At 41.5% G+C, this 26,553-nt stretch overlaps 1 protein-coding gene across 1 annotated transcript in view; it reads right to left on the minus strand.

The window, feature by feature from the left end:
• Nucleotides 1–26,553, minus strand: part of LOC130046214 (solute carrier organic anion transporter family member 4C1) — a 69,291-nt gene that overhangs the window by 34,843 nt on the left and 7,895 nt on the right. The window contains exon 3 of the mRNA XM_056139137.1: nucleotides 2,963–3,145. Within this exon, the coding sequence (XP_055995112.1) occupies nucleotides 2,963–3,145 (183 nt within the window). The remainder of the gene's footprint in view (nucleotides 1–2,962; nucleotides 3,146–26,553) is intronic.

The raw sequence follows: 26,553 nt of genomic DNA on the forward strand, positions 1-26,553 counted from the left end.
ATGCAAAGAAGAGCAAAGGAAAAGGGCAAACATGAATAAAGTGAGTGATTTTTAAGACATCAGTTCAGTGAATTAATTAGGAGATTCAATTACACAGAATTAAGTACATAAATGTTGAAAGGATGCAAAATAAAGTTAAAGAGATCTGAAAGCATCAACAGAGCTTCATCAAATCAAGTATGACAAAACAAGAGAAGAGACAGCACAGAATGATAACAAATCCTCGTGCTTGGAAGATAAAGCAGAGATTCCCATGCACTGGGAAGAGAGAAAGAGGAATGAAGAGGACAACCAGAGGTAACATAAGGACAGTGTTGGTGTGTGTTGACTGTTTCTCAAAACCATAAACATTGCAAACACCTTATCAACAATGACAATAATAATAAAAGTTAAGTTTGCAGCCAGAGTGATAGTACAGTGAGGAAGGCTTTGCAGGTGGGCTTGATCCCAGGCATCCCATATGGTTGGTCATTGAGTCTAAGTACTGCCAAGAGAGATTCCTGAGCAAAAAACTAAGGGTAAGCCCTGAACACAGAGCCAGGAATAAGGCCTGGGCAGGTTTAGGTGTCCCTCCACACCGCCCCCAGAAGTCAAGTTTGAATCCACTGTACAGTTTGTAGAGGAACAATAAAAGAACATAGACCTGGAAAATTCATAGAGGAAGGAAATAAAATCATATAAATTGCCTCATGAACAAAAAGGGAACAAAAAATGAGAGAAGAGAGCAGAGGAAGCACAACAGCTGCCCTGGCATGCAAACTAAATATCTCAAAGGACCAGCATTCCTGGACTATGAGTCTGGTTCATGGTGCCAGACCAAGACTGGTTTGCAAACAATAAGGTTTTGTTGAACACATGTACGCTTTCTGGGAGTCTGGGACTTTGGTGTGCATGGGGCAATGAGGTCCCTGCATGACTGGCCCTGAATAAAAGCCCTGGGCACTGCATTTTAAAGAACTCAGCAGGCAGAAAACACACAGCACATGGTGCCCCAGCTTGCGACTGGCAGAGCTAACTGTGACCCACCCAGCTCCAGGAGCGAGAGCTGGCATCGGTTCCCGCTGTACCGTACCTCCTACACCTCTCCCCCACTGATTTTGCTTCAGTCCTTAGACCGAAGTAAGTTACAGCTGAGACTAGGCCTGCTGCAGAGTTCTGGGAGTCCAGAATATATCCAAACTTGAAACTCGCTTCACCCCTACCGACCATGCCAAAATCATTTCTCACCACCTTTTCTTATCCGAGCATGCCCCCCAGAACATAAGTAATAAAAAGGTTCTAGAAGAAGCACCACTCAGAAAGAAGAGCTCCAGGAAGAAAACCTTTTATAGTGAAAGAATGGCGAGGGAGAGTGTTCATTAGGAGGATGGAAAAAGATGTTGAGGAGATATGGCAGAATTACAGCGAGTTTCCAGTCCTGCAGAAAGGAGGTCAGGCCGGAAGGGAAAAACAGAAGCACCGTGTTTCCCCACTGGGGAGAAGGCTGAGCAGACTTAGTGGGGTCTTTCCAGGAAGCGAATGGCGGTCCCCGCTTCCAGTGGCATGCCTGTGTCTCTGTACCATTCATGAATGCACTTGAGATTGAAACCTAATCCCCAGTGTGATGGCTTGCAAGGTGAGAGGCTTTGGGAAGTGACCAAATGACTAGAGTTAGACCCCTGATTCTGGGGATTTTAGTGGCCTAAGAAGAGACTCATCCATGTGAGATCACAGCAAAGCCCCAGTCAGACGCCAGGAACTGAGATCTTTTCATACCAGATGTCGGGAGCAGTATGGGACCTGGCCCACTTCAGTCCCTATGACTGTGAGAGACATTTCTGCTGTTTCATGATCGGTTGGGCTGGAGCGATAGCACAGCGGTAGGGCGTTTGCCTTGCATGCAGCCGGCCCGGCCGAGCCGGGTTTGATTCCTTCACCCATCTCGGAGAGCCCAACAAGCTACCGAGAGTGTCTCGTCCGCACGGCAAAGCCTGGCAAGCTACCCATGACGTATTCAATATGCCAAACACAGTAACAACAAGTCTCACGATGGAGACATTACTGGGCCCGCTCAAGCAAATCGATGAACCATGAGAGGACAGTGACAGTGACATGAGTGGGTCATCCCAAACACAGTAACAACAAATCTCACAATGGAGACGTTACTGGGCCCGCTCAAGCAAATCGATGAACAATGGGAGGACAGTGACAGTGACATGAGTCAATCAACAGCGAAGGAACATCATAGTTGTCTATTTCATTTGTGTTTTTTATACAGATGAAATTTTTGCCTGCTGAACTCAGATGTGTAAGGCCTACATCTCACCCAGGACCTAAACTACCGGCCCGAACCATTGCTATTTGAGCCACATCACAGAAACATTGGTGAAGGAATGTTAAGAGAATTGTATGCTACCAAGGATTAGATCACAGGGCAAGAGTGGGTAGGGTACTTTCCTTACCTGTGGCCGACCCAGGCTCAGTCCCCGGCATCTCATGCTACCAGGAGGGATTCCTGAGTGCAGAGCCAAGAGTAATCCCTGAACATTTCCAGGTGAGGCCCAACAACAAAACAACAAAAAACAGGCCTAGATCCCAAGGGGAGGGGAGCAGGGGAGGGGCACAGCTTGGTAGAAAAAAAGGGGTTAACATGAACCGAGAGGCTACAGAAGTTTCTGGTACTGTTTGTGGTTTCTTTTGTTGACTCTGTTTCGTCCATGGAAGGTGCAGGAAGTCATGCAGAAGGGCAGTGCCCATCTCCACACCCTGCGCAAATGAATCTGTAACTGAAGCAATGCAGACAGGACACTGCTTGGCCACCCCTTCCAGGAAAACCGCCATGCCCCCAACAGGACGTCAACAAAAATCATGAACCCATTCACCCCAGTGTACAGTGCCAGGACAAAAGAGAGGTGCCATGAAGCTCCAACTATGGAAGGAGCATGTGCTCCTCTACTAATAAATGAAATGAGAACAAACTTACCTATATAAAGGGAAGACTTGTGTGTGGGGACAGAATCATCGATAAAAGCCGTCCCCAGGGTGTAGAGGGGAGTCCCCCCTGTCCCTAGAAATAGTTGTCCCAGGATGAAGACATACAGGAAGTTGGAAAGTGAGGAACTTGAAGAGTTACAGCTGGTTCTATTCCCTGTCGTCGAGCAAGTATCTTTAAGGACAAAAAAGAGAGTTGTAAGTTCATAGAAACACAGTGAATAATTTTAAAATCTAGCTTACACATGATATTTGCCTAAAGTACCCCCTGTGTTATTTCCAACCATTTCACTTTTATTGTATTGGAGCTCATTTTAATATATGTATTGTTAAGGAATATTTCAGGTTATCGCCACTTCAAAATGGAGAAAATACACAAAACTGAGAACAGTAAGATTCAAAATCAACAAGTACTCAGATAAATTAATGTAAACACAACATTTCAAATGATGTCAGGAGGTAAGTATTCAAATTAAGGGCAAAAGAAATGAGACCTTATTCTTTTTAAAAATCTCAAATATATATGCCCACCATAGGAGTTTATTAATCACTATTTAAAACATTTGAAGATGTATAGATTTTGAAATGCTTTGTTATTCTCAGTACTCATTACAAAACAGTGATATGAAGCTATGTTGCTTTTATTTATATCAAATTTAATTTTTTTTTTTTGGTTTGGGGTTCTCAGAGGAGATCACTCCTGTGTTTAATATTTCTATAGCTCAAACAAGTTTGTCATATTTACTTTTGAAGCCAACTTTAGTTTATCAAATATTCTTTTGAATGTCAAAGAAAAACGATCATCTTCAAGATTTTATGGAAGTCTTTTTTTTAATAGGGACAGGGATGAAGCTCGGTGATAACCACATACGTGTCTTGTATAAAATAAAGCCCTGGGTTTGATCTCAACACCACAGAAAAATTAAATCTTTTAAAAACCACATTCAAAGACTAGTATTATGGTATTATGGTATTTGCAAATCTCATTTGATAACAATAATGAACTCACATGCTTGTTAAAAATATATCTCCAGCCCTTTCCTTTCCCTCTGAATCTGGTATGTGCACTGAATTTGCACTTTCAAAACAGCCTCAACTAATTCTTTTCCATTTTGTTGGTAACAGACTTATTATTCTCTGATGGAGTAAAGTCTGAGACTTTTTTTTAGAAAATTCATTGATTCATTCACAGTCAAGAAAGCAAATTATAATGCATTTTAAAGATGATTCAGTCATTTAAAAAAAAATAAAAGAAAGAAATTCTACCATTTTCACCCTAACTGGACCATGAAAGCATTTTACTACATGAAGTAAGTAAGAGGTAAACAAATATGGCATGGCTTCAATTAGACATAGAATCTAAAAAAAATTTAAAAAATCATAGAAAAAGATCAGATTTGTGATTACACAGGGCAAAGGGTAGGGGAAGATGGAATTAAAGGTACATAGGCAAAAGATACAAACTCAATAAAATCAACCAGTACTAATTGAAATCTAATGTACTTCACAATAATCATAATCAACATTACTATATGCTATATAATTTACATAGATAGTAAATTTATTAAGAGTAAGTCTTAAAAGTTCTTATCACAAGACTATTGTTTTATTCTTTTTTTTACTTTTACTATTTCTATCTGCAATGACATATATTATCCGAATGCACTGTAATCATTTTGGACTAATTTATAAATAAAATTACCATACTGGACTTCTTTTACAGTGATAGATGTCAAATATCTCTCAATAAATTTAGAGAAAGGGAACCCATTTACTTTAAATTTTAGGTTTAAAATATGACCATAATGCTGTGTATCATTTTGAGGTAAAAGGATGAAGAATAATTTGGCTGATGATTTGTTTTTCCAACCAGAGTAGGCCTAGATTATTTTTTACTTAACTGGTCACACAAGATATTTGCATGGTACTTGCTGGTTTCAACATTCAATTTCCTAGAAGCGGCAGATTAAACTAATAATCTACAATTCAATATAATGAAAAAAATACATATACCTGCAGACACTTTTTGTTTTATCCTATGTTTTTGCAATATACAAAAATGTCTTTAATGAAACCATTTTCTGGTCATTTTCCTATGATACTATGATCATTCTTCTGTGATACTTTGATCATAGAATTCCATGGGGTTTTTGGTTGTTTTGCAGGGGACTCCCCCACAGTGCTCACAATCTGCCATTATTACAGCAGTTCCACGCTAGAGCCCAAAGCTAAATGTTGCTTGCGCCCTGTGAGGCCAGGGACTCCTGGCTGAGCCCAGTGGGGCTGAACCCAGGAAGTGCTCAGAGAGCCGTGTGGTGCGGGAACTGTGCCTGGTCGGGCAGCACCTTCCCATAGCCCTGTCTGCTGCGGTATCACAGGGTCCCTGCTTCCAGTTCCTTCCATGGGCAGCACTATTTGTGCAAATCCACCTTAAATGACACAGAAAAAGAGCCAGAGAAAACAAACTGCCCCTCGTCCCTGGCTCATCTCTATGCTGCACTAGTCATTTGATTGTTTTTCAGGCATTTTCTCAAGCATACACGTTTCTTTGCTACTTCCGTTTTTACCTAAGTCTATTTGGACTGCATGCATTCTCCTTACTCTCAACAATGTCCAGTTTAGGGGAATCCAGAGAGCTGGTGCCTGGATGAAGGTACTTGCTTTCTCTGTAGCTAGGGCTTGCTCGATCCCTGGCAGCATATGGTTCCCCTGGAGCACTGCTGGATGGGTCCAGAGACCCTGGACTGCACCCCATAGTCAGAGTTCTGAGCAGAGGGCCAAAGCAGTTCTCTGCCCTGGCAGTACAGAACGTCCAGTTTTCAGTTACGGCCGGAACATCTTTAATTCCTTCATCCTTCTTTGCTAATTTTAGTTTCTGGGCCACACTAAGCGATGCTCAGGGCTCACTCTTGGACTATGCTCAAGGAGAGACCCAACTGGGGTCAGCCAAATGCAAAGATAATGCCTTACCTCCTGCACCACCTCCCCAGAATGATAAATTAGGCACCAGGTACACTGCAGAGTACAGTTCACTAAGATTTTGCTTGAGGAGTTTGTTTCGGATTGTCTTTCCTGGTTTGGTTGTTTGTTTTGTCTTAGGTCATAAGCAGCATGCTCAAGGCTTACTCCTGGCTCTATATTCAAGGATCATACTGGTGAGATTCTGGGGGTCCTATGGGGTACTGGAGATTGAACCCTAGTAGGCCACATGCAAGGCAAGTGCCCTACTCATCACTCTATCTCTACACATCCATCTCCTATTGCTTCAAGACACATTTCTATTTTTTGCTGGTAATGTAATAATATGCCACAACATAATTGCTCTGAGAGCTCTTCACCCAGATCTCAATTTACACTTAAAAATGAGCATAATATACAGAATATTGGTATATTTACATACCATAGGTATCTAAGCAATCATTATAAACGATGCTATGGTCATTATTGTTTAATTTATTTTCCATATTTGTTCAAACATATCCATAGGGAAAGTTCAAAAAGGTAGACGTGCTAGGTCAAAGTATGTAAATATTTACATTTTGATAGGCCAAAAGGCCTTATCAAAGTTATAAAAGTATGTGATACCACTAGACATGCAACAACACTTTATAAAACTCAAAAAAAAAATCACCGCCAATCTTAGGACTATATATGTGTACATATAAATGATTTCACTTGTTAAATATTTGGTTTACTGGCCACTTAGTTTTCCCTAGCGAATTTTTCAAATTTCTTTTCTATGTTCTCAGTTTGATGTCTGACTTGTAAAAGTCTTCCTTTCTTCAGGATTACATATAAACCAACAAGCTTTTACCCTAGCACTTCTATTTATTCTTAATTCATATGTAATGCATTTGATAGGATGAAATATGGGTGCAATATGATAATAAATCAAACAGCACAATTCTATTAAATTTTCGGTGTGTTGGTTTATTTCTGGATACTCTATTTTGTGTCTGATACAAAATCCCTTGTGATCACCTTAGATAAGATTTCAGTGCAAAATTCAGTTATTGCACATTATTCACCAATGACTCAATAACAGTTAACAGATCCCAATTTATCATTTTCCTCAAATAAGCAAGACCTAACATTTACTTCTAAAAACCAGTGTCCTCAGTACATTACGTTCTCTGAATCATTTTCTTCTATTGCTTTTCTTAGAACTGATTAAAAGACATGACATCTCAAGATACAAAGAAAGCCTAGATCAATTTAAACATACTCCGCTTAGTGTAAAAGAATCACATTTGAAAAAGATACAGACTTTATGATTCCAAGCATGGGACTATGTAAAATGGCAAATTCATAGGACTGGTAAAAACAGCAGCTGTGGCCTAGAAGTGGAGTCGCTAACACACAAGGAGTTGTTTAAGGGTGGTGAAATGACTACATAATGTCTGATCATGGATACATGATATACACAGATGTCAACAATTACTGAGTGTCAGAGCACACAAAAATGTCACATACACAAATTTTAGGAAGTCATTTAAAAGGCCACAAAGATTCGGGACGAAACTCATAGTACTACCATATCACCCAACCATAATACAGATGTAGGAAACAACTCACCAAGGAAAAGGTGGGGGAACAGAGAGATAGTGCAGTGGGTAGGGCGTTTGTGTTCCACACAGCCAACCTGGTTCAATCCGCTGCACCCTATGTGGTCTCCCAAACCCACCCTGAATGATCTCTGAGCACAAAACCAAGAGTAAGCCCTGAGCACTGCTGTGTGTGGCCCCAAATATAAGAAGAGGAAGCAAAACTACATATATGTTCTACTTTGCCAACCTTTCTTGCAGTCACGGCCCATGGCTGACCTCAGTTCTTCCTGTGGCCCTATCCCCACCCTACTGGTTATCTTGCTGGATGTAAGCTGTGTAGTTTCACTATTATTAAAAAAATAAAAATAGAAAGAAGGCGATCTCATTATCATAGCCAAGAAGATTATAAAGAGCAACTAATTGTAATAAAACATGTTGAATGGAATTGTGCAAGGAAAAATACAGATAAATATTAAGACTATCTTAATATGAAAACTACATAATATTAGAGTTTTTCTGAAAATCCAGACCTATTCTGAAAAGCTATTTTAAAAATATAGACTAAACCAATCAATTACAAATAAAAAACTAGAGGCTCATAAAAGTTAAAATAAAAAGGTAGTAAAGGAGGTAAGGTCTTGCACACCACCGAGCCCAGTTTAATCCCTGCCACCACATATGGTACCCTAAGAATCACCAGGAGTGATGCTGAGTACAGAACCAGGAGTAAACCCTGAGTACAGCCTGTGTGACCCAATCCCCTCTAAAATAAAGATTAAAGTAAAATTTAAAATACAGCAATAATTTTAAATACTACAGGAGATGCATGACTAGAAGAGGTTAAAACAAGGAATTTTAATGTTCACCTTCCTTACTCTGAGAACAATTATCAAGAAAACCAAGGATAACCAAGAACTAAACAGTAAGATTAGTGGCATTAGACTTAAGCATTAAAAATATTGTACCTTCACTATTTCAGGTTGACTTTTTAGGTTTTTAGAAAAAAAATATATAATTGTGAGACCACTAGTTTTTGGAAAATAAATGTGAAAATTAAAATAGTTAATTCCGGGCCTGGTGTGATGGCACAGCGGGTAGGGTATTTGCCTTGCATGCGGCTAACCCGGGTTCGATTCTCAGTATCCCATAGGGTCCCCCAAGCACTGCCAGGAGTAATACCTGAGTGCATGAAGCAGAAGTAACCCCTGTGCATCACTGGGTGTGAGTCCCCCACCAAAAAAAGCAAAAAAATAAAATAAAATATTTAATTCCCTGGCCCACATACTCTCAGGGATAAATTTTACCACATCTTAAAATATTATATGAGAAAAATGCCAGTAATAATAAGACAAAGAAGCTTAATGCATTCAAATTATTCTAAAATAGAGAATAAGTATTAAAGGTTATTTTTGTTTGCTTTTGCTCTAGGGCCACACCTAGCAGTACTCAGGGCTTATTCCTGGCTCTGTGCTCAGGGATCCCTCCTGGTGGGACGGTGAAACAATATGCAGTGCCAGGGATCAAACCAGGGACTGCCACATGTAGGCAAGCTCCACAACTGCTGTATTATTTCTCTGGTCCTAGAATTTTTCTCATTAGAATTGAGTACAAATTGATACCAACATATGAAAAATACTAAGAGAAAATCATAATTTTTATCAAAATACTAATACAAAAAATAACATATGAAATATAAATAGCATCAGAAAACAACATGACAACATAAAGAAAAACACTTCAGCAAAATGATCCAATGGAATATAACATGTTAGATGAAATGAGAAATAAATCAATAACTTGCATATATTTCTAAGGCATATGCTGTTAAGATTAAAAATTTAGGTAGGATATTCATGTAGGGAAGACCAAGTGTAGGTTATTGCTGTTACTTCTGACCTACTGGACAAAATAATTTGAGGTTCCAACCTCTTACAAATTTGCCACAACAGCTAGAATAACTCAGAGAACTTAAGAGACCAATTTATTCACTAGATTGCCAGTGTATGGCAAAGGCTGAAACTATGGAAGAACCAGGTGGCAGAGCAACTATGGCGATGTGTGAAGCAAATATGCTCTCCCGCACATCTCCAGGCATTCTCCACCTGGAATGCCTGCAAGGCCAGCCTTCAAGTTTCTCTATAGAGGCCTCCTTACACGGGTGTCTCAAAGAAGGAAGATCAGACACAGGATGCAATCCACCAAGACAGCACGTAACCTAAATCCCCTGCCTAATGTACCACCTTTCCAGGGATTGTAATCTCAACTAACTGGTGGGAATTTCTCTTCAATTAGCCCAATTAGACTATATACATTAAAAATATATAGTTATTTGATTATTTGCTCGAGCAGGCCCAGTAACGTCTCCATTGGAGACTTTCCTGTTACTGTGTCTGGCATATCGAATACTCTCGGTAGCTTGCTGGGCTCTCCGAGAGGGGCGGAGGAATCGAACTCGGGTCGGCCATGTTGGCCGCGTGTAAGGCGAACGCCCTACCCGCTGTGCTATCGCTCCTGTATATATATAGAGGGGGGATACACACACAGAATTGTAAGGAGTGATGAAATAATGCAATTCACAGCAACATGGATAAAAGGAGAAGATATCATGTTAAGCGAAATAAGGCATAAGAGGGATACATACAGGATGGTATCACTTACATATGGCATTAGGAGTAACTGGATGAGGAATGCAATATTTCAAAGTGAGGATGCCCTGATCAACCTTGGCCCCAGAAAGAAAGAGTGGAGGGGAGTGGGGAGAGAGAGATGAGAAGCACCGGGGCCAGGGCAGGGGATTCAAGTACAAAGGTGGTGTTAAGGAATGACAGGGCCAAATATCCCAATCTCAGAGTCAACAACACTGAAATCAAGGAACCCGAACTTGAACAACCAAACTTAGAAAGGTGCCTGTCAGGAGGGCAGGCTGGTGGAGGACAGATAACGGAGGGAGCCTGGGGACACTGGCGAAGGGCAGCTGACACCTGATGGGATCCATGATACAATACTTAAGTCTAACCCTCAACGATGAATAACTTTGAATATCACTGCAGCTCTGCAGCACTGTCCTCCAAGTCTAACTATCTAACTAAACTGCACTTTCAGCCTTTCCCAAAAGTGGAATTTTAAGGCAGCAAATTTGGGGTTTCCTGGTTGTCTGGAGTCAACCTACAAGAAAGGAGACCCCTAAGGCCTCCTAAGGGAAAGCTCTTCACCAGAATGCTTCTTTTTTCCCATCCTCTGTCTAAACTCAAGTTAGAAGTATCTGCTTTATAGTTTTATTTCAGCCCCCTACAGTGCCTTTCTGCTGCCTAGCTGCAGAAAGCCTGCAAGTCCAGGTTAAATTCAAGGTCAGAGTGGATCCCGCACAGGAAAGGCGGAGCTGCATCACTAAGTCATCTCCCTGGGCCCCTTCAGGGTTATTATTAGCAAAATCAAGATTACTGCAGTCAGGGCTCACCCCACTTAGAGGTTCACAGACAATCAGCTATTAAGGACCTGAATTGCTCAGGATCAAATTCCTGGGAGTGGCTGGAGTTGCAATTAAGTTAGACATTAAATCTCAGTTCAGAGACTTGAGTATGGCATAAATCCATTTTGGGCTCTTATGTTTTTCGCTTGTTTGGGGGCCACACCTGGTGGTGCTCAGGGCTTATTCCTCGCTCTGCACTCAGGGGTCACTCCTACTGGGGCTCAGAGAGTCATATGAGGTACAGGAGATAGAACCTGGATCGGCTGTGAAGGTGAGATTTACCTCACTTACCAGCTGTACTAGCTCTGGTGCCCTACACCAGCGTCTTTTTAAAATAACATCCATACTAGCTTCTTCTTTTATAGTCTTCCACCCCGAAAGTGGAGGTGCCTGCCATAGATTCCTCTTACATTCTCCAGAAGGGGCAAAAACATCATCTGTTTATGGCTTTCTTACCCTGCCTTCATCAACTCTGCGGGGTTTTTGTCTGTTCACTCCATGCTAATTCATGAATCATTTCATAGGGTCAAATAGATACTTAAATGAACTCAAAGCTGAGTTTTTTTATTATTTAGTTAGTCATTGACTAACGGTGACTGCAGACCAGCAACCGCCATCTCTCCAAAAGCTGGGACAGGCAAGAGCTTGGAGCCCTCTAAAACTCCAGGTAGGTGCGACTAAGGATTGGTCCCCATCCTAGAGGCTTTTGGAAAGTGACTTCATTACCATAAGAAAGACAGCCTTTTAACACTCTCAACACTTAGGAATTATCAAGGGTTTGGGAAGTGTGAGGTAGAAACCAAAGACTGTATACAGATGATGAGATAGAAGGGAAAATTCAATATGGAAGAGAAAAAAAAAGAAAATGAATACACTTATGCATATCAAAATTGCAACCAGGCGAATCTAGACTTCTGAAAGCAACAAGTAAAATTAAATAATTGATTATAATTGCACTCCTTATAACAAATCTTTACAGAAGGGTCAGATTTTATTATTAATTTCTTAAAGACTGGCTTTATGTTAGAACATACGGCAGCTACTACTTAAGTGCCTGCATTAATAAGTAAAAGATTAATAAGTAAAAAACAAGGGAATGAAACCTGAGGTTGGCCAGAACACCACAAGGGGGAGCTCCACTGCTGTTTATGGACATGAAGAGTTGCCCAAGACTTGAAAACTCAGAACTTGGAATTTAATGGACAAACCAGTGGTCAGTCCAGCACATTTACTGATTCTAAAGGCAAAAGGGCAACAGCGAATCTGCATAAGAGCACCTTGAGGAGTTAAACATCAAGCCCAGCCCTGCCCGCGTGGCACACTCAGAACCAGAACCGGCCCTTCCCAGCATCTGCAGGGGAAAAAAGGGGAGCTTGCTTTGCTCTGTTCCTCAGATGCCCTCTCTGTCCACACACTTCCGGCAGCATGTCCGGCCACGTTTCCAGCCTCTGCCTCCCCGTGTCCCTCCCCAGAGAAAGCCTGTCGGTGTCCTGCTCCTGGTGCCTTTTCCCGCTTCCCAGCCACTGCCCCAGGAAGAAAGTTATTTCATCGTGACCATTCCCAAGTCTCAACAAATCCTCTGGGCCTTGAGTTACCTGCTCCCCTCTCTTCCCTGTGTCCACTTGTCGTGTTGGCAAATGCTGAGACCTTTGCTTACAGAGCTCAGAGGAGGGCAGGGGCATGGCTCACTGAGGGGGCCAGGCCTTTGGCATCTGAGGTGTTGATGTGTTCTGGTGCTGTGACTTGGGATCCCGGGATGGCTCTCCTTGCTGGCTCCATAGTCTGAGAAGGTGGCAAGGAAGGTTCTTGCTGCAGGGAAGTGGTGACCCCCCGCAGGTCCAGACAGCCCCAGGCATCTGCAATCCGGCAGGGCTGTGTCCGGGTGTCACAGGGACCCAGGGAAGACACAGGGAACAGTAAGAAACAAAGCAGAGGGCACATCTTTAATGGGTGAGAGTTTGGTTAGTGGTTTGTTTGTTTTTCACAAAGGCAAAGTTTTGAGAACAAATAGTGGTTTCTACCACCACCGGGCAGCTGCGGGAGGAGCACCAGGCAGCTGCGGGAGGAGGGTGGGTAGAGAGGGTGAAATTTCTGTACGTGGAGGGAGATCCTCTAAGAAACCCAAATGTGGGCTGGAGAAATAGTACAGCAGGGAGGGCGTTTGCCTTGCACGCGGCCGACCCGGGTTCGATTCCTGACATCCCATATGGTCCCCAAGCACTGCCAGGAATAATTCCTGAGTGCAGAGCCAGGAGGAGACCCTGAGCATCATCGGGTGTGACCCAAAAGAGCAAAAAACAACAAGCTTCAGCTCATTCTGAACACAGAAGGCCGGAGAAAGAGCTCCAAAGGTGGCAAGGAAGGTTCTTGCTTCAGTCAGGTGCCTCCCCCCACACGGTGCCAGCAGCAGCCCCCGAGTATGCAGGGAGTATCAGAACACTGCAGGGGCAGCCCCAGACCCCTAGGATGGAAAGACATGCACCACCAGAGTCCCAGACAGTGCGGCCGCTGTCAGGTGTGGCTGGGAAGGTGAGCAAGACCCAGGAGCAAAGGTGCCAGCAGGAATGCTGGTCTGAACACTCGTGTCTGATGCAGGGGACAGGTAGGGAGTGCAAACATTTCCATAAGGGTTTCGGACTCCCACTAGAGATTAAAGACTTCCTGATAAGATCCTCAAACGTCTTATCTTTTCAAAATTGAAAACCTACCAAAGGCCAGCCCTGAAACCAGTAAACCCTCAGAAAAATCAGGGTCCAGAGAGGGGAAGTGAAGTGGGGAAGCTCAGGGCTGGAATCACAAGGTCCTGGGGTTGATCCCCAGCACCGTGGGCCCCTGGAATCCCAAGCCTGTCAGGGTAACACACAAGACCAAGTATTGTTGGAATGGGCCGGAGTGGCAGTACTGTGGGGAGTTTGTGGCGTTTGTCTTGCATGTGACCGACCCTTGTTTGATTTCCAGCGTCACATATTGTCACCTGAGCACCATCAGGACTAAATTCTGAATGCAGAGCCATAAATAGCCCCTGAGCATCAATGGATGTGACTCCCACCCCACCCAAAGGAAAATAATTATTGGGAATCCTCACCCCAGCCTCATTCAACACTGCTATGTGTGGTCCCTATAACTTTTTTTTTTTTTGCTTTTTTTAGGGTCACACCCAGCGATGCACAGGGGTTACTCCTGGCTCAAGCACTCAGGAATTACTCCTGGTGGTGCTCAGGGGATCACATGGGATGCTGGGAATCGAACCCGGGTCAGCTGCGTGCAAGGCAAATGCCCTACCCTCTGTGCTGTTGCTCCAGCTCCCACTATAAATTTTTTGAATGTCAGAAAATCTGATGTGCACATTTTGAAAATATCATTAAAAGAAAATGTTGACTATCAAACACACTTTTTTTTTTTTTAAATGAAGGCATTATTCTGGAATAAACTGAAATGGAAACCCAGCATCTACCTCTCCAATCATCCTATCTGCATTGATTTTTCTGGAGAATTATAATAACATTAAAGCTCAATCAAAACCAATCCTTTGGGTGGCTGGAGAGATAGTACAGCAGGTATGGTGCCTTGCATGAAGCCGAACTGCGTTTGATCCCTGGTACCACAGGTGGTGCCCTCAGTCCCACTAGGAGAGATCTCTGAGCATGAGCACAGAGCCAGGACAGAGCCTGGGGCACAGCCAGAGGAGGCCCTTCCCACCACTACCAATAAAAGGAAATTTAAAAGCCAATGCCTCAGTACCTTCAATACTCCTAATATAGAGAACATAGAGAATATAGCATTCTTTTATAAAACATTTAACCTCATTCCAAAATTACTGTCAACTGTATGAAGAAACTTCAAAACATTTTTTGGTATGTTTCTCATTTGGGTCTGTAGACCACACTGGGTAGCACTGAGCTTACTCCGAACTCTGTGCTCAAAGATCACTTCTGGCGTAGCTTAATGGCATCTATGTCGTGCCTGGAATGATGGAACCCAGGTCAGTTACACTCAATACAGGTGCCCTGCTCATTGTACCATCTCCCCAGCCGCAAGTCATTTCTTCAAAACTAAAATTCGAGCCGGAGTGATAGTACAGTGAGTACGGTGTTTGCCTTGCACGAGGCCAACCTGGGTTCGATTCCTGGCATCCCATATGGTCACCCAAGCACCGCCAGGAGTAATTCTTGGGTGTAGAGACAGGAGTAACCCCTGAGCACCACGGGGTATACCCAAAAAAAGCAAAAAAAAAAAAAGGAAAAAAAAACACTAAAATTCCGGGCAGGCGAGCTAGTACATAAGGTAAGACTTTGACCCTGGTTCCATCCAGGCACCGCCTAGGATCCCTGAGAACCATCTGGACTCACCCGGAGCCACAAGGGCCCCTGAGCACTGCTGGGTGAAGCCCCAAACAAAGGGGAAAAACAACAAAACTAAAACGTGAACTGTGAATCTCTCGGGAAGGACCAAGTAAAACTCAGTGAGCAGTAAGAAACAAAGCAGAGGCAACCTTTGAAGCAGGCCTGGGGTCTTTCAGTGGGCTGTTGGATCAACATTGGCCCAGTTTAGAGAGCGTGAGGCAAACCCTCTGGGCACAACCCCTGGGAAAGGCAAACAGCTGCTTCATGCCACTTTGTTGGGGACACACCAGGCACCAAATATCTTCCTTGCCAGCAACCGGATTCATATAGCTGAATCAACTGGAAGCCTGGCATATGGGACCAAGCATGCTGAGAGAGCGCCCGAGGGCTGTTGCAGTGAGGAGGGCATTTGCCTCGCAGGAGACTGATGAGGGTTCAATCCCGGGCACCCCGCATCCTGCACTACCAGGAGTGATCCCAGAGAACAGAGATGGGCAGAAGCCCCAAGCACTGCCAAAGTGTGTGCCCCACGTACCCCCCAAAAAGGTTGCAAGGTTCTTGAGTATAGAGCCAGGAGTAACCCCTGAGCATCGCGGGGTGTGCAAGCAAGTCCATGCATCTACACCATCAGCACAAAATAAAGACAAACAGTATCCCTGGAGGGATTAACAGCAACAAATACCCAGAACATTCCATATTCCACCCGCCCCCACCACCACCACCTTGTACTGTTTGTTGTATGCATCTAGTTTTGTTGTTGTTTCTGGTTTTGAGGCCACACCTGACTGTGCTCAGGGCAGACTCCTGGCCCCAACCCTCAGGGATCTCTCCTGGCAGGGCTCCTGGGACCATACGCGGTGTCTCGGGGATGGAACCAGATTTGGTGCAAACAAGTGCCTAGACCCACGACTCTCTCTACAGCCCCTATTTTTATCCTTGTCTAAATGAAAACTACAGCTCCCCATGCAAGACCTTCACAAGTATCACGCTGAGGAACTGTGAATGGTCAGGAGAGAAACTGACAGCCCCACCACCCCTTCTCCTACAGGGGCAGAACCCTAAGCAGCCACTGTTTCCTTCTCTGCCCTCCTAGCTGGATGCCCTTAGCTCTTGCCCATTCCTTTAATTGGTCTTATGTGTTCTTCACAGAATTTCAGTTCTGTCTATTTGGGCTATCAGTTTTTCTTATAACAGGTACCAGCATTGACGGGGGCATTAAGCAGCAGTCAGGCACTTCCATGAATCTGAAAGAAAGACCCTTTTTCTTTGCCACTGCTCAGAAATAACCCAACTTCCCCTAAGCAACTGGCATCCATCACTCTCAGTTCTGCTACCACCTTCTCTTCCTGGTGACTGGTGGGACTTTTTTCCCCAGGGTCTGGACAGATGGGAGGAGGGCGGGGCTTCCCTTGGGTCACCTGCCCACACCATACATTCCTTGAGCCTTGACAGGAGAGAGACTGGGGCACAGAGCCAGGGGCACCACCGGGTGCACCCCCACCCCCAAAACATGATTTAAAAAAATCTTAGGGGGCGATTTCAACTTTGAATTAAGGAAATAATGACTGTGCTATCTAATGAAAACATTCGTTTTTGAGGGATGCGACAAGACCACAAAAGGAAGCAAAACTTCCCTAAGCAGATTTTCAGGTTCGACAGTTCAACAGCCGAAGTGGCACACATCCACCCACGCTCAGCAAGGACAGAGCCTATGCATTCAAGATCAGAATGCTCTCTGCCTTACTAAGCACACATAATATGTTCTATACCAAAGAGATCTTTCTCTGCAAGTAACAGACACAATGGACTCCCTTCAAGCTTGGCAGTAGCGTTTGAATGTGTGTGTATGTACATATACAGGAAAGGTAACATTCGTATTTCCTAACTAAGCTTTTTTATGGAACTTGCACTGTGGATGGCTAAGGGGAGGAGAGAGGCCCCCCTGGGCTTTGCCTATGGTCATTCCAGCAACATCCTATGTTGGCCCAGTGCATTAAAAATGAGCCAAAATATGGTATACTCTATTTTTTTCAAATCTTTGATGGTCTTTCTCATCACTGTAATTCCCTTATGGACATGGTTAATGATATGGCATTCCTTATGGGTTACTACACAGCCCCTCCTGCAATATCTTCAATGCACAGGCCAGGAAAACAAGGTGGAGACCGTGTCTGCCTATTTATATTTACCCATCCTATATGCTAGACTAAGAAAATACTGACAGGATGGGGGTGTCTGTGCTGACTACAGGACCAAAACTAGCCTTAGGTCAAATCTTCCCATTCCACAAGTCCCCGTCTAAGCAGAAGGTCATGACAATATTCTAAAGATCCAAGATTAGTTCAAGTCACTCATTACCTATCATCTTTAATATCACTATTTTCCACCCACCTGCAACAATAACTCAATAAAAATGCTTCAGAGAGAGGCTCAGAGGAAGAGAAACATTAGTACTCCCAGAGGCGTGCAGAAAACCTCTCGAGTTACAGATCTGTAGATTTATCAGGCCTGAGAACTGGTTATAAAGTTCTGAACCACCATGGTTTGGTTCGGATTGTGCTCCTGCCCATGACATTCAGAAGGTCTCACTCCCACACACATTGGCTCATGTGCACAGCTAGCTGCGGAGTCTCTCTCTCCCAGAGTTGGTCTGGCTAAGTGAAGAATACCCATACAATATCCATCTCATAGGTCTTTAGGGGGCTGTGAAAACTTAAAGATTAATAGAAAGATAAGATTCAATAAAGTTTTATCATCAACAGCTCTGAGTGCTAATTCACTTTACTAAACATTTACACACTAGCTAATTTGAACCTAGCAGTGAACCTAGCATATTTTATCTACTACCAGAAAAATGAGAAACTATAACCCTAAACACCTCAAAAAATTAATGGCAACTGATATTATAAAATTATAACCTGAAAAATCCTTATGCTCCATTATGGCAACAAATACAAACATAAAAAAATGAAAAAAAATGATCCAAAAAATGTGAACTGGAAAACATATGACTATAACAGTGTGAATATGGAAAGGAAGAGAGATAAACTATAGACTAAACTATGTCAGAGAAAATTGAAATGCTACAGTGGAACTACTGAATATACTTCAGCTTAAATTAAGCAGAACAATTAATTATTTTAAAAAATCCTGTAAAATGGCATATTTACCAAGAACAAAAGAGAAATATCCTATCACTTAATCTCTTACTATAACATCTTTTAAACACCACAAAGTTCTTTTAAATAAAGAATAAAAAAAATAGGGGCCAGAGAGATAGTCCAGTGGGCAGGGGACTTGCTTGCACACAACGGAACCATTTCGATTCCCAGCACCACATATGATCCTCGAGCCCTGCCAAGACTGTGATTCCTAAGCACAGATTCAGGCATAAGCCCAGAGCGCAGCTGGGTGTGATCAAAAAACAAAATGTTCTGCTAGGAACCTGAGAGAAAGTTATAGGGGTTAAGGCACTTGCCTGGCATATGGCTGACATCAGTTCTATCACCAGCATCCCATATGACTGCCCAAAACTATAAAAATGCCCAATGGTTGTACACTATGAAAAGGCTTTTTAGTAGTTCGGATGATGTAACTGCATTTGCTAACTAAACAAGAAAGACAGGGTAGTAGCTGTATTTACATTAGAAGAACAGTTACTTAATTATCAAGAAAATTTCTACGGCTATTATTTAGTGAACGGCTACCATATGCAACTGTTATCAATACAGGTATATACTTTCCTCTGATGAAGTAGTGATCCCCACCAGAGTGGCTTACAACTGAAGAACCTTGCTCAGTAATACAAACTATATCCCACACGATTCAACTAAATCCTAAATGCAATTTTGCCTAAAACCTGCAGTCCCTGGTACATATGTTGATACATACTTTTGATAAATTATATAATTTTGGTAGCAGCCTTATAATGAAAGAGGAAAAAATACATTTAAATTCACACTGCTAAATGTTGTCTTTTAAGCAATTAAGAACAGAATTTCCTCATTTCTTTCTTACTACAAACCAAATTTGCCAACCTTGCTGAGGAAAGTACAAAATGCATTGCTTAATCATTATTTCCCATACATTCTACCAGGTTGGATACTTGATACTTCAAGAAAAATAAAAGCAACCACTATTATTAGCCTTTAAAAACAAATCCTGACATTCCACTTTTAAAAGTAGAATAAGTGTAAGAGAAACAAATACTTTAGCAAATGATTAAAATTAAATTCAAAGGAAGACTATTACAGCATCTGACATTCTAAATGTTTCCCATTTTACTTTCCTTTTTCACACTGAAGATTTTTGGGGGTCCCAGATGTTATCTGTAAAGATATCTTTGCCATAAAGATAAATTTATGGCAAATATTTTTTGGCTTATAATACCATATTTATTCCTAACTGGTAACCCCCAAATGGGAAAATGTTCATTTTTCTTTATGAAAAATGAACATCATAGAATTTCATTAACTAATATATGTGACAACTCAAATATTTCCTGAGTAACTTCTATATAAGCACATGCTGTAATGAAGTTTTGAAATTCAACGAGAACTTTCAAAATCATGTTACAAAGATGTAAGAGCAGACAACAGATTTTCTAAAGTCTTTTCAATGAAATTATTAGCTGGAGGACAAAGCTAAAGAGAGCAAAGGAAGCAGAGTAAAGAGGATGAGCAAAACCCGAGCATCCTGGCTACCTGTATACACTCTCACCCTCTAATGAAAGAGCCAGAAACGTTTACTTTCATTTTCCACCCCTACTCTTTGAACACTTGAGTCACTCCTAACATACTCATACCTTCAGAATCTGTTCTACAAATCCTGCTCTGGGAAATGTGAGGACACTACTTTCTCCTGCTTAAATAACCTTGACAGGCAAATCATAGAGTTAAACAGAACTGGGTGCAAGTACTCAGCCTTCATTACCTTGGTGACACATGCTTTGCTAATTTTCTCTATGAACTTCCTGCTTCAGAAAGTTATTTCTTCTATGCATAACAAGTAATACAAAACAAATCATCTCGCATTGCCTTTTCGGCAGTTTTGAGTGGTGGTGAGACAGGTGTTGAAATATCGAATGTAACCAAAGAAGAGAGAGTATGGGGGAACTTGTCTGCCACACAGGCAGAGGAAGGGTTGGAATGGGGATGGGGGCGGGAATACCGGGGATTTTGGTGGTGGAAAATGTGCACTGGTGAAGGGATGGGTGTTTGATGATTGTATGACCGAAGCTCAAGCATAAAAGCTTTGTAACTGTATCTCACGGTGAATCAAAAAGAGGGGGAAAGAATAATAATAAATAAAATTAACATTCAGAATAGAATTTAAAAAAAAGAGTAATGTGAAGTTCATGCCCAATTCAATCAGCTTAGCCAATGGCTGGATAAACAGAAGTACCCCTACATTATTTTTAAAAAAAAGTTATTTCAAAAAGAAAAAAAGGTATTTCAACAAACATCTGTATTATAATACCAAGTATGTCACAATGATTATGAAACTGTTTTAAAAAGAGATATACAGGGGCTGGAGAGATAATATACTGGGTGTGGCCCAAAATCCAATACATAAAATTTTAAAAAACTGGTAATATAAAATAATAATCCTATCATGAAATAAAAGTTTTCTCTCTAGGCCCATCATTAAAACTACAGTGAAGTATTTTGCAAACTAGACTGATACAATAACATTGTAACCTTTTTAAATATAAATTCCAGAGACTTGTTGCAAACTGATGAAATCAAAATTTTCAAAGGATATACAATAAGACCAGCAATTATCCATGGTAATTCCTAGCATCTTGAAGTTTGGAGGCCACACCCGGCTGTGCTCAGGGCTTCGTCGTGAATCCATGCTCAAGGGATCATTAGTGATGGTACTCAGGATTTTTAAAGGGTGCTGAGGTTGGCTGCATCCCAGGCGGGGACCTACATCCCTACATGTTCAATTTGTCCAGCCCAAAACTGACTATTCTTAAATTGATCTAGCTCCTTTACTGTGTGTATTCAATTTAAAACTTTTGAAGCTATTTTGTTATATGTCTTCCAACCTATGAAATTAGCTCTCCTCTTTATTTTGGTTACCAAAAAATTCAGATGTAATAAAAATAAGCAATATCATGTAAAAGTAAAATGAAGAAAGAATACTCAGGGGAAAGCAAAATTAAAGCGTCCAATACTGAATTAGTGATCAAAAACCCAAATCCTCCCATCTTCTGCCATCTAGACACACGTTATCCATTCACTGAAGATAAATAAAATGCTTAAATGTAAATAAAAGAAAAAAATATATAAAGACTTAGTAAGAACTCAACTTTGAATCTTCTAATCATTTTCCTTGTTAGACTGTTTTTCAATAATCCATTCTAATTCATTCATTCATTCATTCATTCATCATCCTGTTATTCGTCAATTGCCTCGAGCAGGCCCCAGTAACGTCTCTTTCATCCTAGTCCTGAGATTATATTCAAGGCTCTTTAGGAGAATGAGACCCATCATTGTTACTGGTATTTGGCATATTTGGTACGCCACGGGGAGTTTGCCAGACTCTGCCCTGTGGGCAGGCTACATTCGATAGCCTGCAAGTTTGTCCAAAGTAGGAATGAGATAATAAGATGTCATAAAAAGATGTCCTGATAAGATGTCGCGGCTGCGCGGTTCCGGGAGCTGGATTTTATAGTCTCTGAGTCTTGGCCGCTGATGGGATTACACGGCGCCAGGGGGCCAGGGGGCCATTCTAATATCTAATCCATTCTAATATGGTTCTATTATTTTATTAACTATTCCCGTTTCTTTCTATTTTTTTCTTGGAGCACAACAAAATCATCTTGGAATAAAATAATGTAGGATTCTACATGCAAAATACTGTTTTAAAAGACTGTTAATGGCAGGGGGCTAGATCGATAGCACAGCGGGTAGGGTGTCTGCCTTGCACGTGGACAACCTGGGTTCAATTCCCAGCATCCCATATGGTCCCCTGAGCATCGTCAGGAGTAATTCCTGAGTGCAGAGCCAGGAATAACCCCTGTGCATCGCCGGGTGTGACCCAAAAAACAAAAAAATAAAAATAAAAAAAGACTGTTAATGGCAGAGTTTCAAACATGCAAGTTTCTGACATAACATTCACCATGAGAATCAACTTCCACCTTCAAGATCCCAAGGCTCCCTCCCATCAACCCACCTTGGTAAGGTGAGAAATAAAATATTTCCCATTTTACCACCCCTGTTAAGCTCAGTTCAACTTTTTTTTTTAAGCAATCATGACACACAGCCTAAGTCCTTTGGTTATGAATTCTCTCAAAAAAAAAAAAACCCTATAAATTTAGCACTGAAACAAATGGATAAGGAAGGGATGGGAAGGAGAAGGAAAAGGAAGGAGAAAGAGAAGGGGAAGAAGAGAAGGAGAAGCAAAAAAAATAACAGGAAACGATCAAACTGTTGGTTACTGGATTTAGGAGTGACTTTTCTGTAATTCTAAAGTTTTACTCATAACTCCCACCTCTCAAAATAATTTCAAGACATTTCCAATCTCAAAAAGAGTATTTGCTTACCAACATTATCACTCATCTAACAGGAATTTGAAAGTACTCATATGGAGATAAAATGTAAGATCAAAAGACTTTAAAAATATTTAAAATATTTAAAAGATATTAAAAAGTCACATTAAGTCCTATTAAAATATATCAAAATCGAACTCCAAACATGTTTACTTGAAAATATTTGTGACACAATTCTATTTTCAGGTAAATAAACACAAGAATTAGCCTCTACTCCATTGTAATTTTAGTTTCTTTCCCTTTTTTTGATAGACAAGTCAACAGCCAAATCTGGGCATTGATATATGTTTTCTTCATTCAAAGCCAGATAATCACCCCTAAACTTTATGTCTCTATGCTATCTTTTAAAAATATTTCTCCAGGCCTACCCAATTTACTTTTCATGAGAGAAAATTCAAGCGTGCTTCCAAACATTCTTTTCTAACTTTTGTTAACGTTTAACCTCATTCTGGGTAATTCTCACACCTGTGGAAACTATACATACTGATCTTATTTCATATTTTGGTTTTTTTTCTACTTACCAATGATATTAGATTACTTTAATCTTCTCCTTCAAAGATAATCTTATCCACACTGAGCCCTGACTGGTTTCCTTCAAATTCAAAATAAAAACCAACACACACACACACACACACACACACACACACACACACACACACACAAATACATTCATTTTCTGCTAGTTTTAAATTACATGTGTAGTTTCAATTAATAACTCAAATTTTAGCACAGCGGTAGGGCGTTCGCCTTACAAGCGGCCAACATGGCCGACCCAAGTTCGATTCCTTTGCCCCTCTCGGAGATCCCGGCAAGCTACCGAGAGTATTCGATATGCCAGACACAGTAACAAAGTCTCCAATGGAGACGTTACTGGGCCCGCTCGAGCAAATTGACGAACAACGGGAGGGTCTTTACCTTTAATGTTATGTTCCTCAGATTTTTTCCTGCTCTGTCACCCAAGAAAACCATATATTCCTTTGCTTATAATTTAGCTAGGGGCATTTTACACTCATTTGTCTGTGTTTCTCATTGAAAGGTCCAATTTCCTTGTGGTGAGCATGCAGCAGTCAGGGCACTTGGTCAGGGTCCAGCCCACCACCCAGTGCCTCTGGGGGCCATCCCGCCCCCTCTCCCCCCAGCACTGCCCTGCTGGTCCTCACAGTGAATCCATGAGACTTTTCTCCTTTGCCCTCAAAACACATTCATAAGAGCTGGAGAACTCTTTCGGAGGGGCAGGATAGTGGGGTTTGGGGTCACACCAAAGGATGCTCAGGCCTGACTCCTGGCTCAGGGATTAAATCGGGCACTGCTCAGAGGACCATGCACAGAGGCATATCAAAGTGGGGTCAGCCACATGCAAGGCAAGAGGCTTAAGGGAACTGCTGTGCAATCTCTCTGGCCAAGATCTCTCTCAATCTCTCAAATACCTCTGGATTTTCACTGCCACCAACGTGGTCCCAATTACACTGACAGATCAGACAAACTGCAGTCCAAATATCCCCTGTAATCGTCTCCCTTTTACTCATGTCTCAGGGCAATTTCAGTCCAAATGACCATTTTTTAAATGTAAACAAGATGCGCAATATATTTTTCCTGGTCAACAAACTCATAAACTTGCCAGCATGCTTAAAGGAAAATTTTAAAGTGCCTTATACTCTTACCTTCCTAGCTCTAAGTTGATCACTTGCTTTGATCAGACTGGCTGAAGGTTGCCACTTCTAAAACCTACCCAGGCCCCTTCCTGTGGCAAGAAAGAATCTTGTTTTCTCCAGTCACGAAAGCATCTTCAAGGAGGCCTCACTGCTGGGCTGACAATCACAATAGCCTTTCACCAATTCTCCCTCTCGTACACAAATGGTATTATTTGTTCCCTGTTTACATTCAGTTCTTAATTATCTCACTCATTTGTTGATTAATTTTGCATTTCTTCCCACTTGACAAACTGATGCACAGCACCTAAAGGCCACTTCAATAAACATTCCTTATGCCTAGAAAGATGTGAGGTTGTAATCTATAAATTCAGAGTACCATAAGCCTGTGATAAACAATAAAATTTGACTTAAAATATCTATAAATAGACATTAAAAGAAAAAATAGATAAATATTTGTTGTATGAATGACTTGGCCAACACAAGTCTGAACCTTTACTTTCAATTGCCATGAACAAGCTCTTGCCTAAATGAAGAGAGTAGTATTCGTCAAAGCGGGTGTCCCATTTCCCAAGTGGGGGACACTGTCTCCTTACTGAAGGAAAGATGGAGATGGGGCAGGAAAGACAGAGATGAAGCAGGAAAGATGGAGATGGCAACAACAGCCCCAGGTACAATTTGGGAAGCTTTCTCCTTGTTCACTTAAAAATTAGATTTCCAGGGCCGGAGAGATAGCATAGTGGGTAGGGTGTTTGCCTTGCATGCGGCCAAGTCGGGTTCAGTCCCGGGCATTCCATATGGTCCCCAGAGCAAGGCCAGGAGTAATTCCTGAGTGCAGAGTCAGCAGCAACCCCTGAGCATCACCGGGTGTGATCAAAAATATAAATAAATAATTTAAAAATTAAAAAGAAATACTTCCATTAGAACAATTACCATTTCTTTTTTCTGAAAAGGTGGTGATAAGTCAAAGAAGCTTGAAAACCTCTGAGTTAGAGTAAAAAATTTAATAATCAGCAGTCTCTAAAGCTCACCTACTTTATTTAAAATAAGTTAAATGAAATAATTTAAATAGCTTAAGTTATTTGTGAAATTGACAAGAAATCACTTGAAATTTGGGGAAAACTTAATGTACACAATAATGCACTCAAAGCTTATAATCTGGCTGTAGTGATCTTTTAGACTCTGACCACAGACATACACAAACACAAACACACACAGACATACACATACACACCCATCAATTTGTGGTCATTCCCTTTGGAAAGTACAAATTGTTCAGTTTGGCGATAACTCAAGGTGTACATGACAAGGAATGTAGCTAAGGAAATTTCTATAAATAGATCGGGCTTTTGTAATAGGAGAGGTACTTAAGGTTTTAGTCTTGAGAGGCAGATTGTTTAAGTTGATGTTTTAAGCATTTAAGAAGTTGGAGAGTTGATCTACTCAAAGACTGCCACCTGAAGGCTAGAAATAGTATTTTTGGTATTACAGAATCATGATCATGTTTTTTGTGTGAAAGAATAAATTTTAGATTTTCCTTTACAGTAAGAAGCTGACCTTTACAAACATACCCAATTCAGCAGATCCTCCTAGAATCTACATATCTACTCTTTCCACTGATAAAATATTTTCCTTATCTCTTTCATTCTAAACCTTAGAATGCTTTAAAAACATGCCCTAAAGGCATATGGAAAAAATGCTCTTCATCACTAATCATACGGGAGATGTACATCAAAACAACCATGAGATATCATCTCACACCATAAGACTGGTACACATCCAAAAGAACAAGAACAACCAGTGCTGGTGTGGATGCAGTGAGAAAGGAACTCTCCTTCTTTGTTAGTAGGAATGTCAATTTGTTCCAGACTCTTTGGAAAACAATATGGGTATTCCTCAAAAAACTAGAAACTGAGCTTCCATACAATCGAGCAATACCACCTCTGGGAATATACCCTGGGGAACCAAAAACACACAGCAGAAACACCATCTGCACTCCTATGTTTGTTGCAGCACT

This window comes from Sorex fumeus, unplaced genomic scaffold (assembly GCF_029834395.1).
Source record: "Sorex fumeus unplaced genomic scaffold, SorFum_2.1 ptg000131l, whole genome shotgun sequence".
Lineage (NCBI taxonomy): Eukaryota > Metazoa > Chordata > Mammalia > Eulipotyphla > Soricidae > Sorex > Sorex fumeus.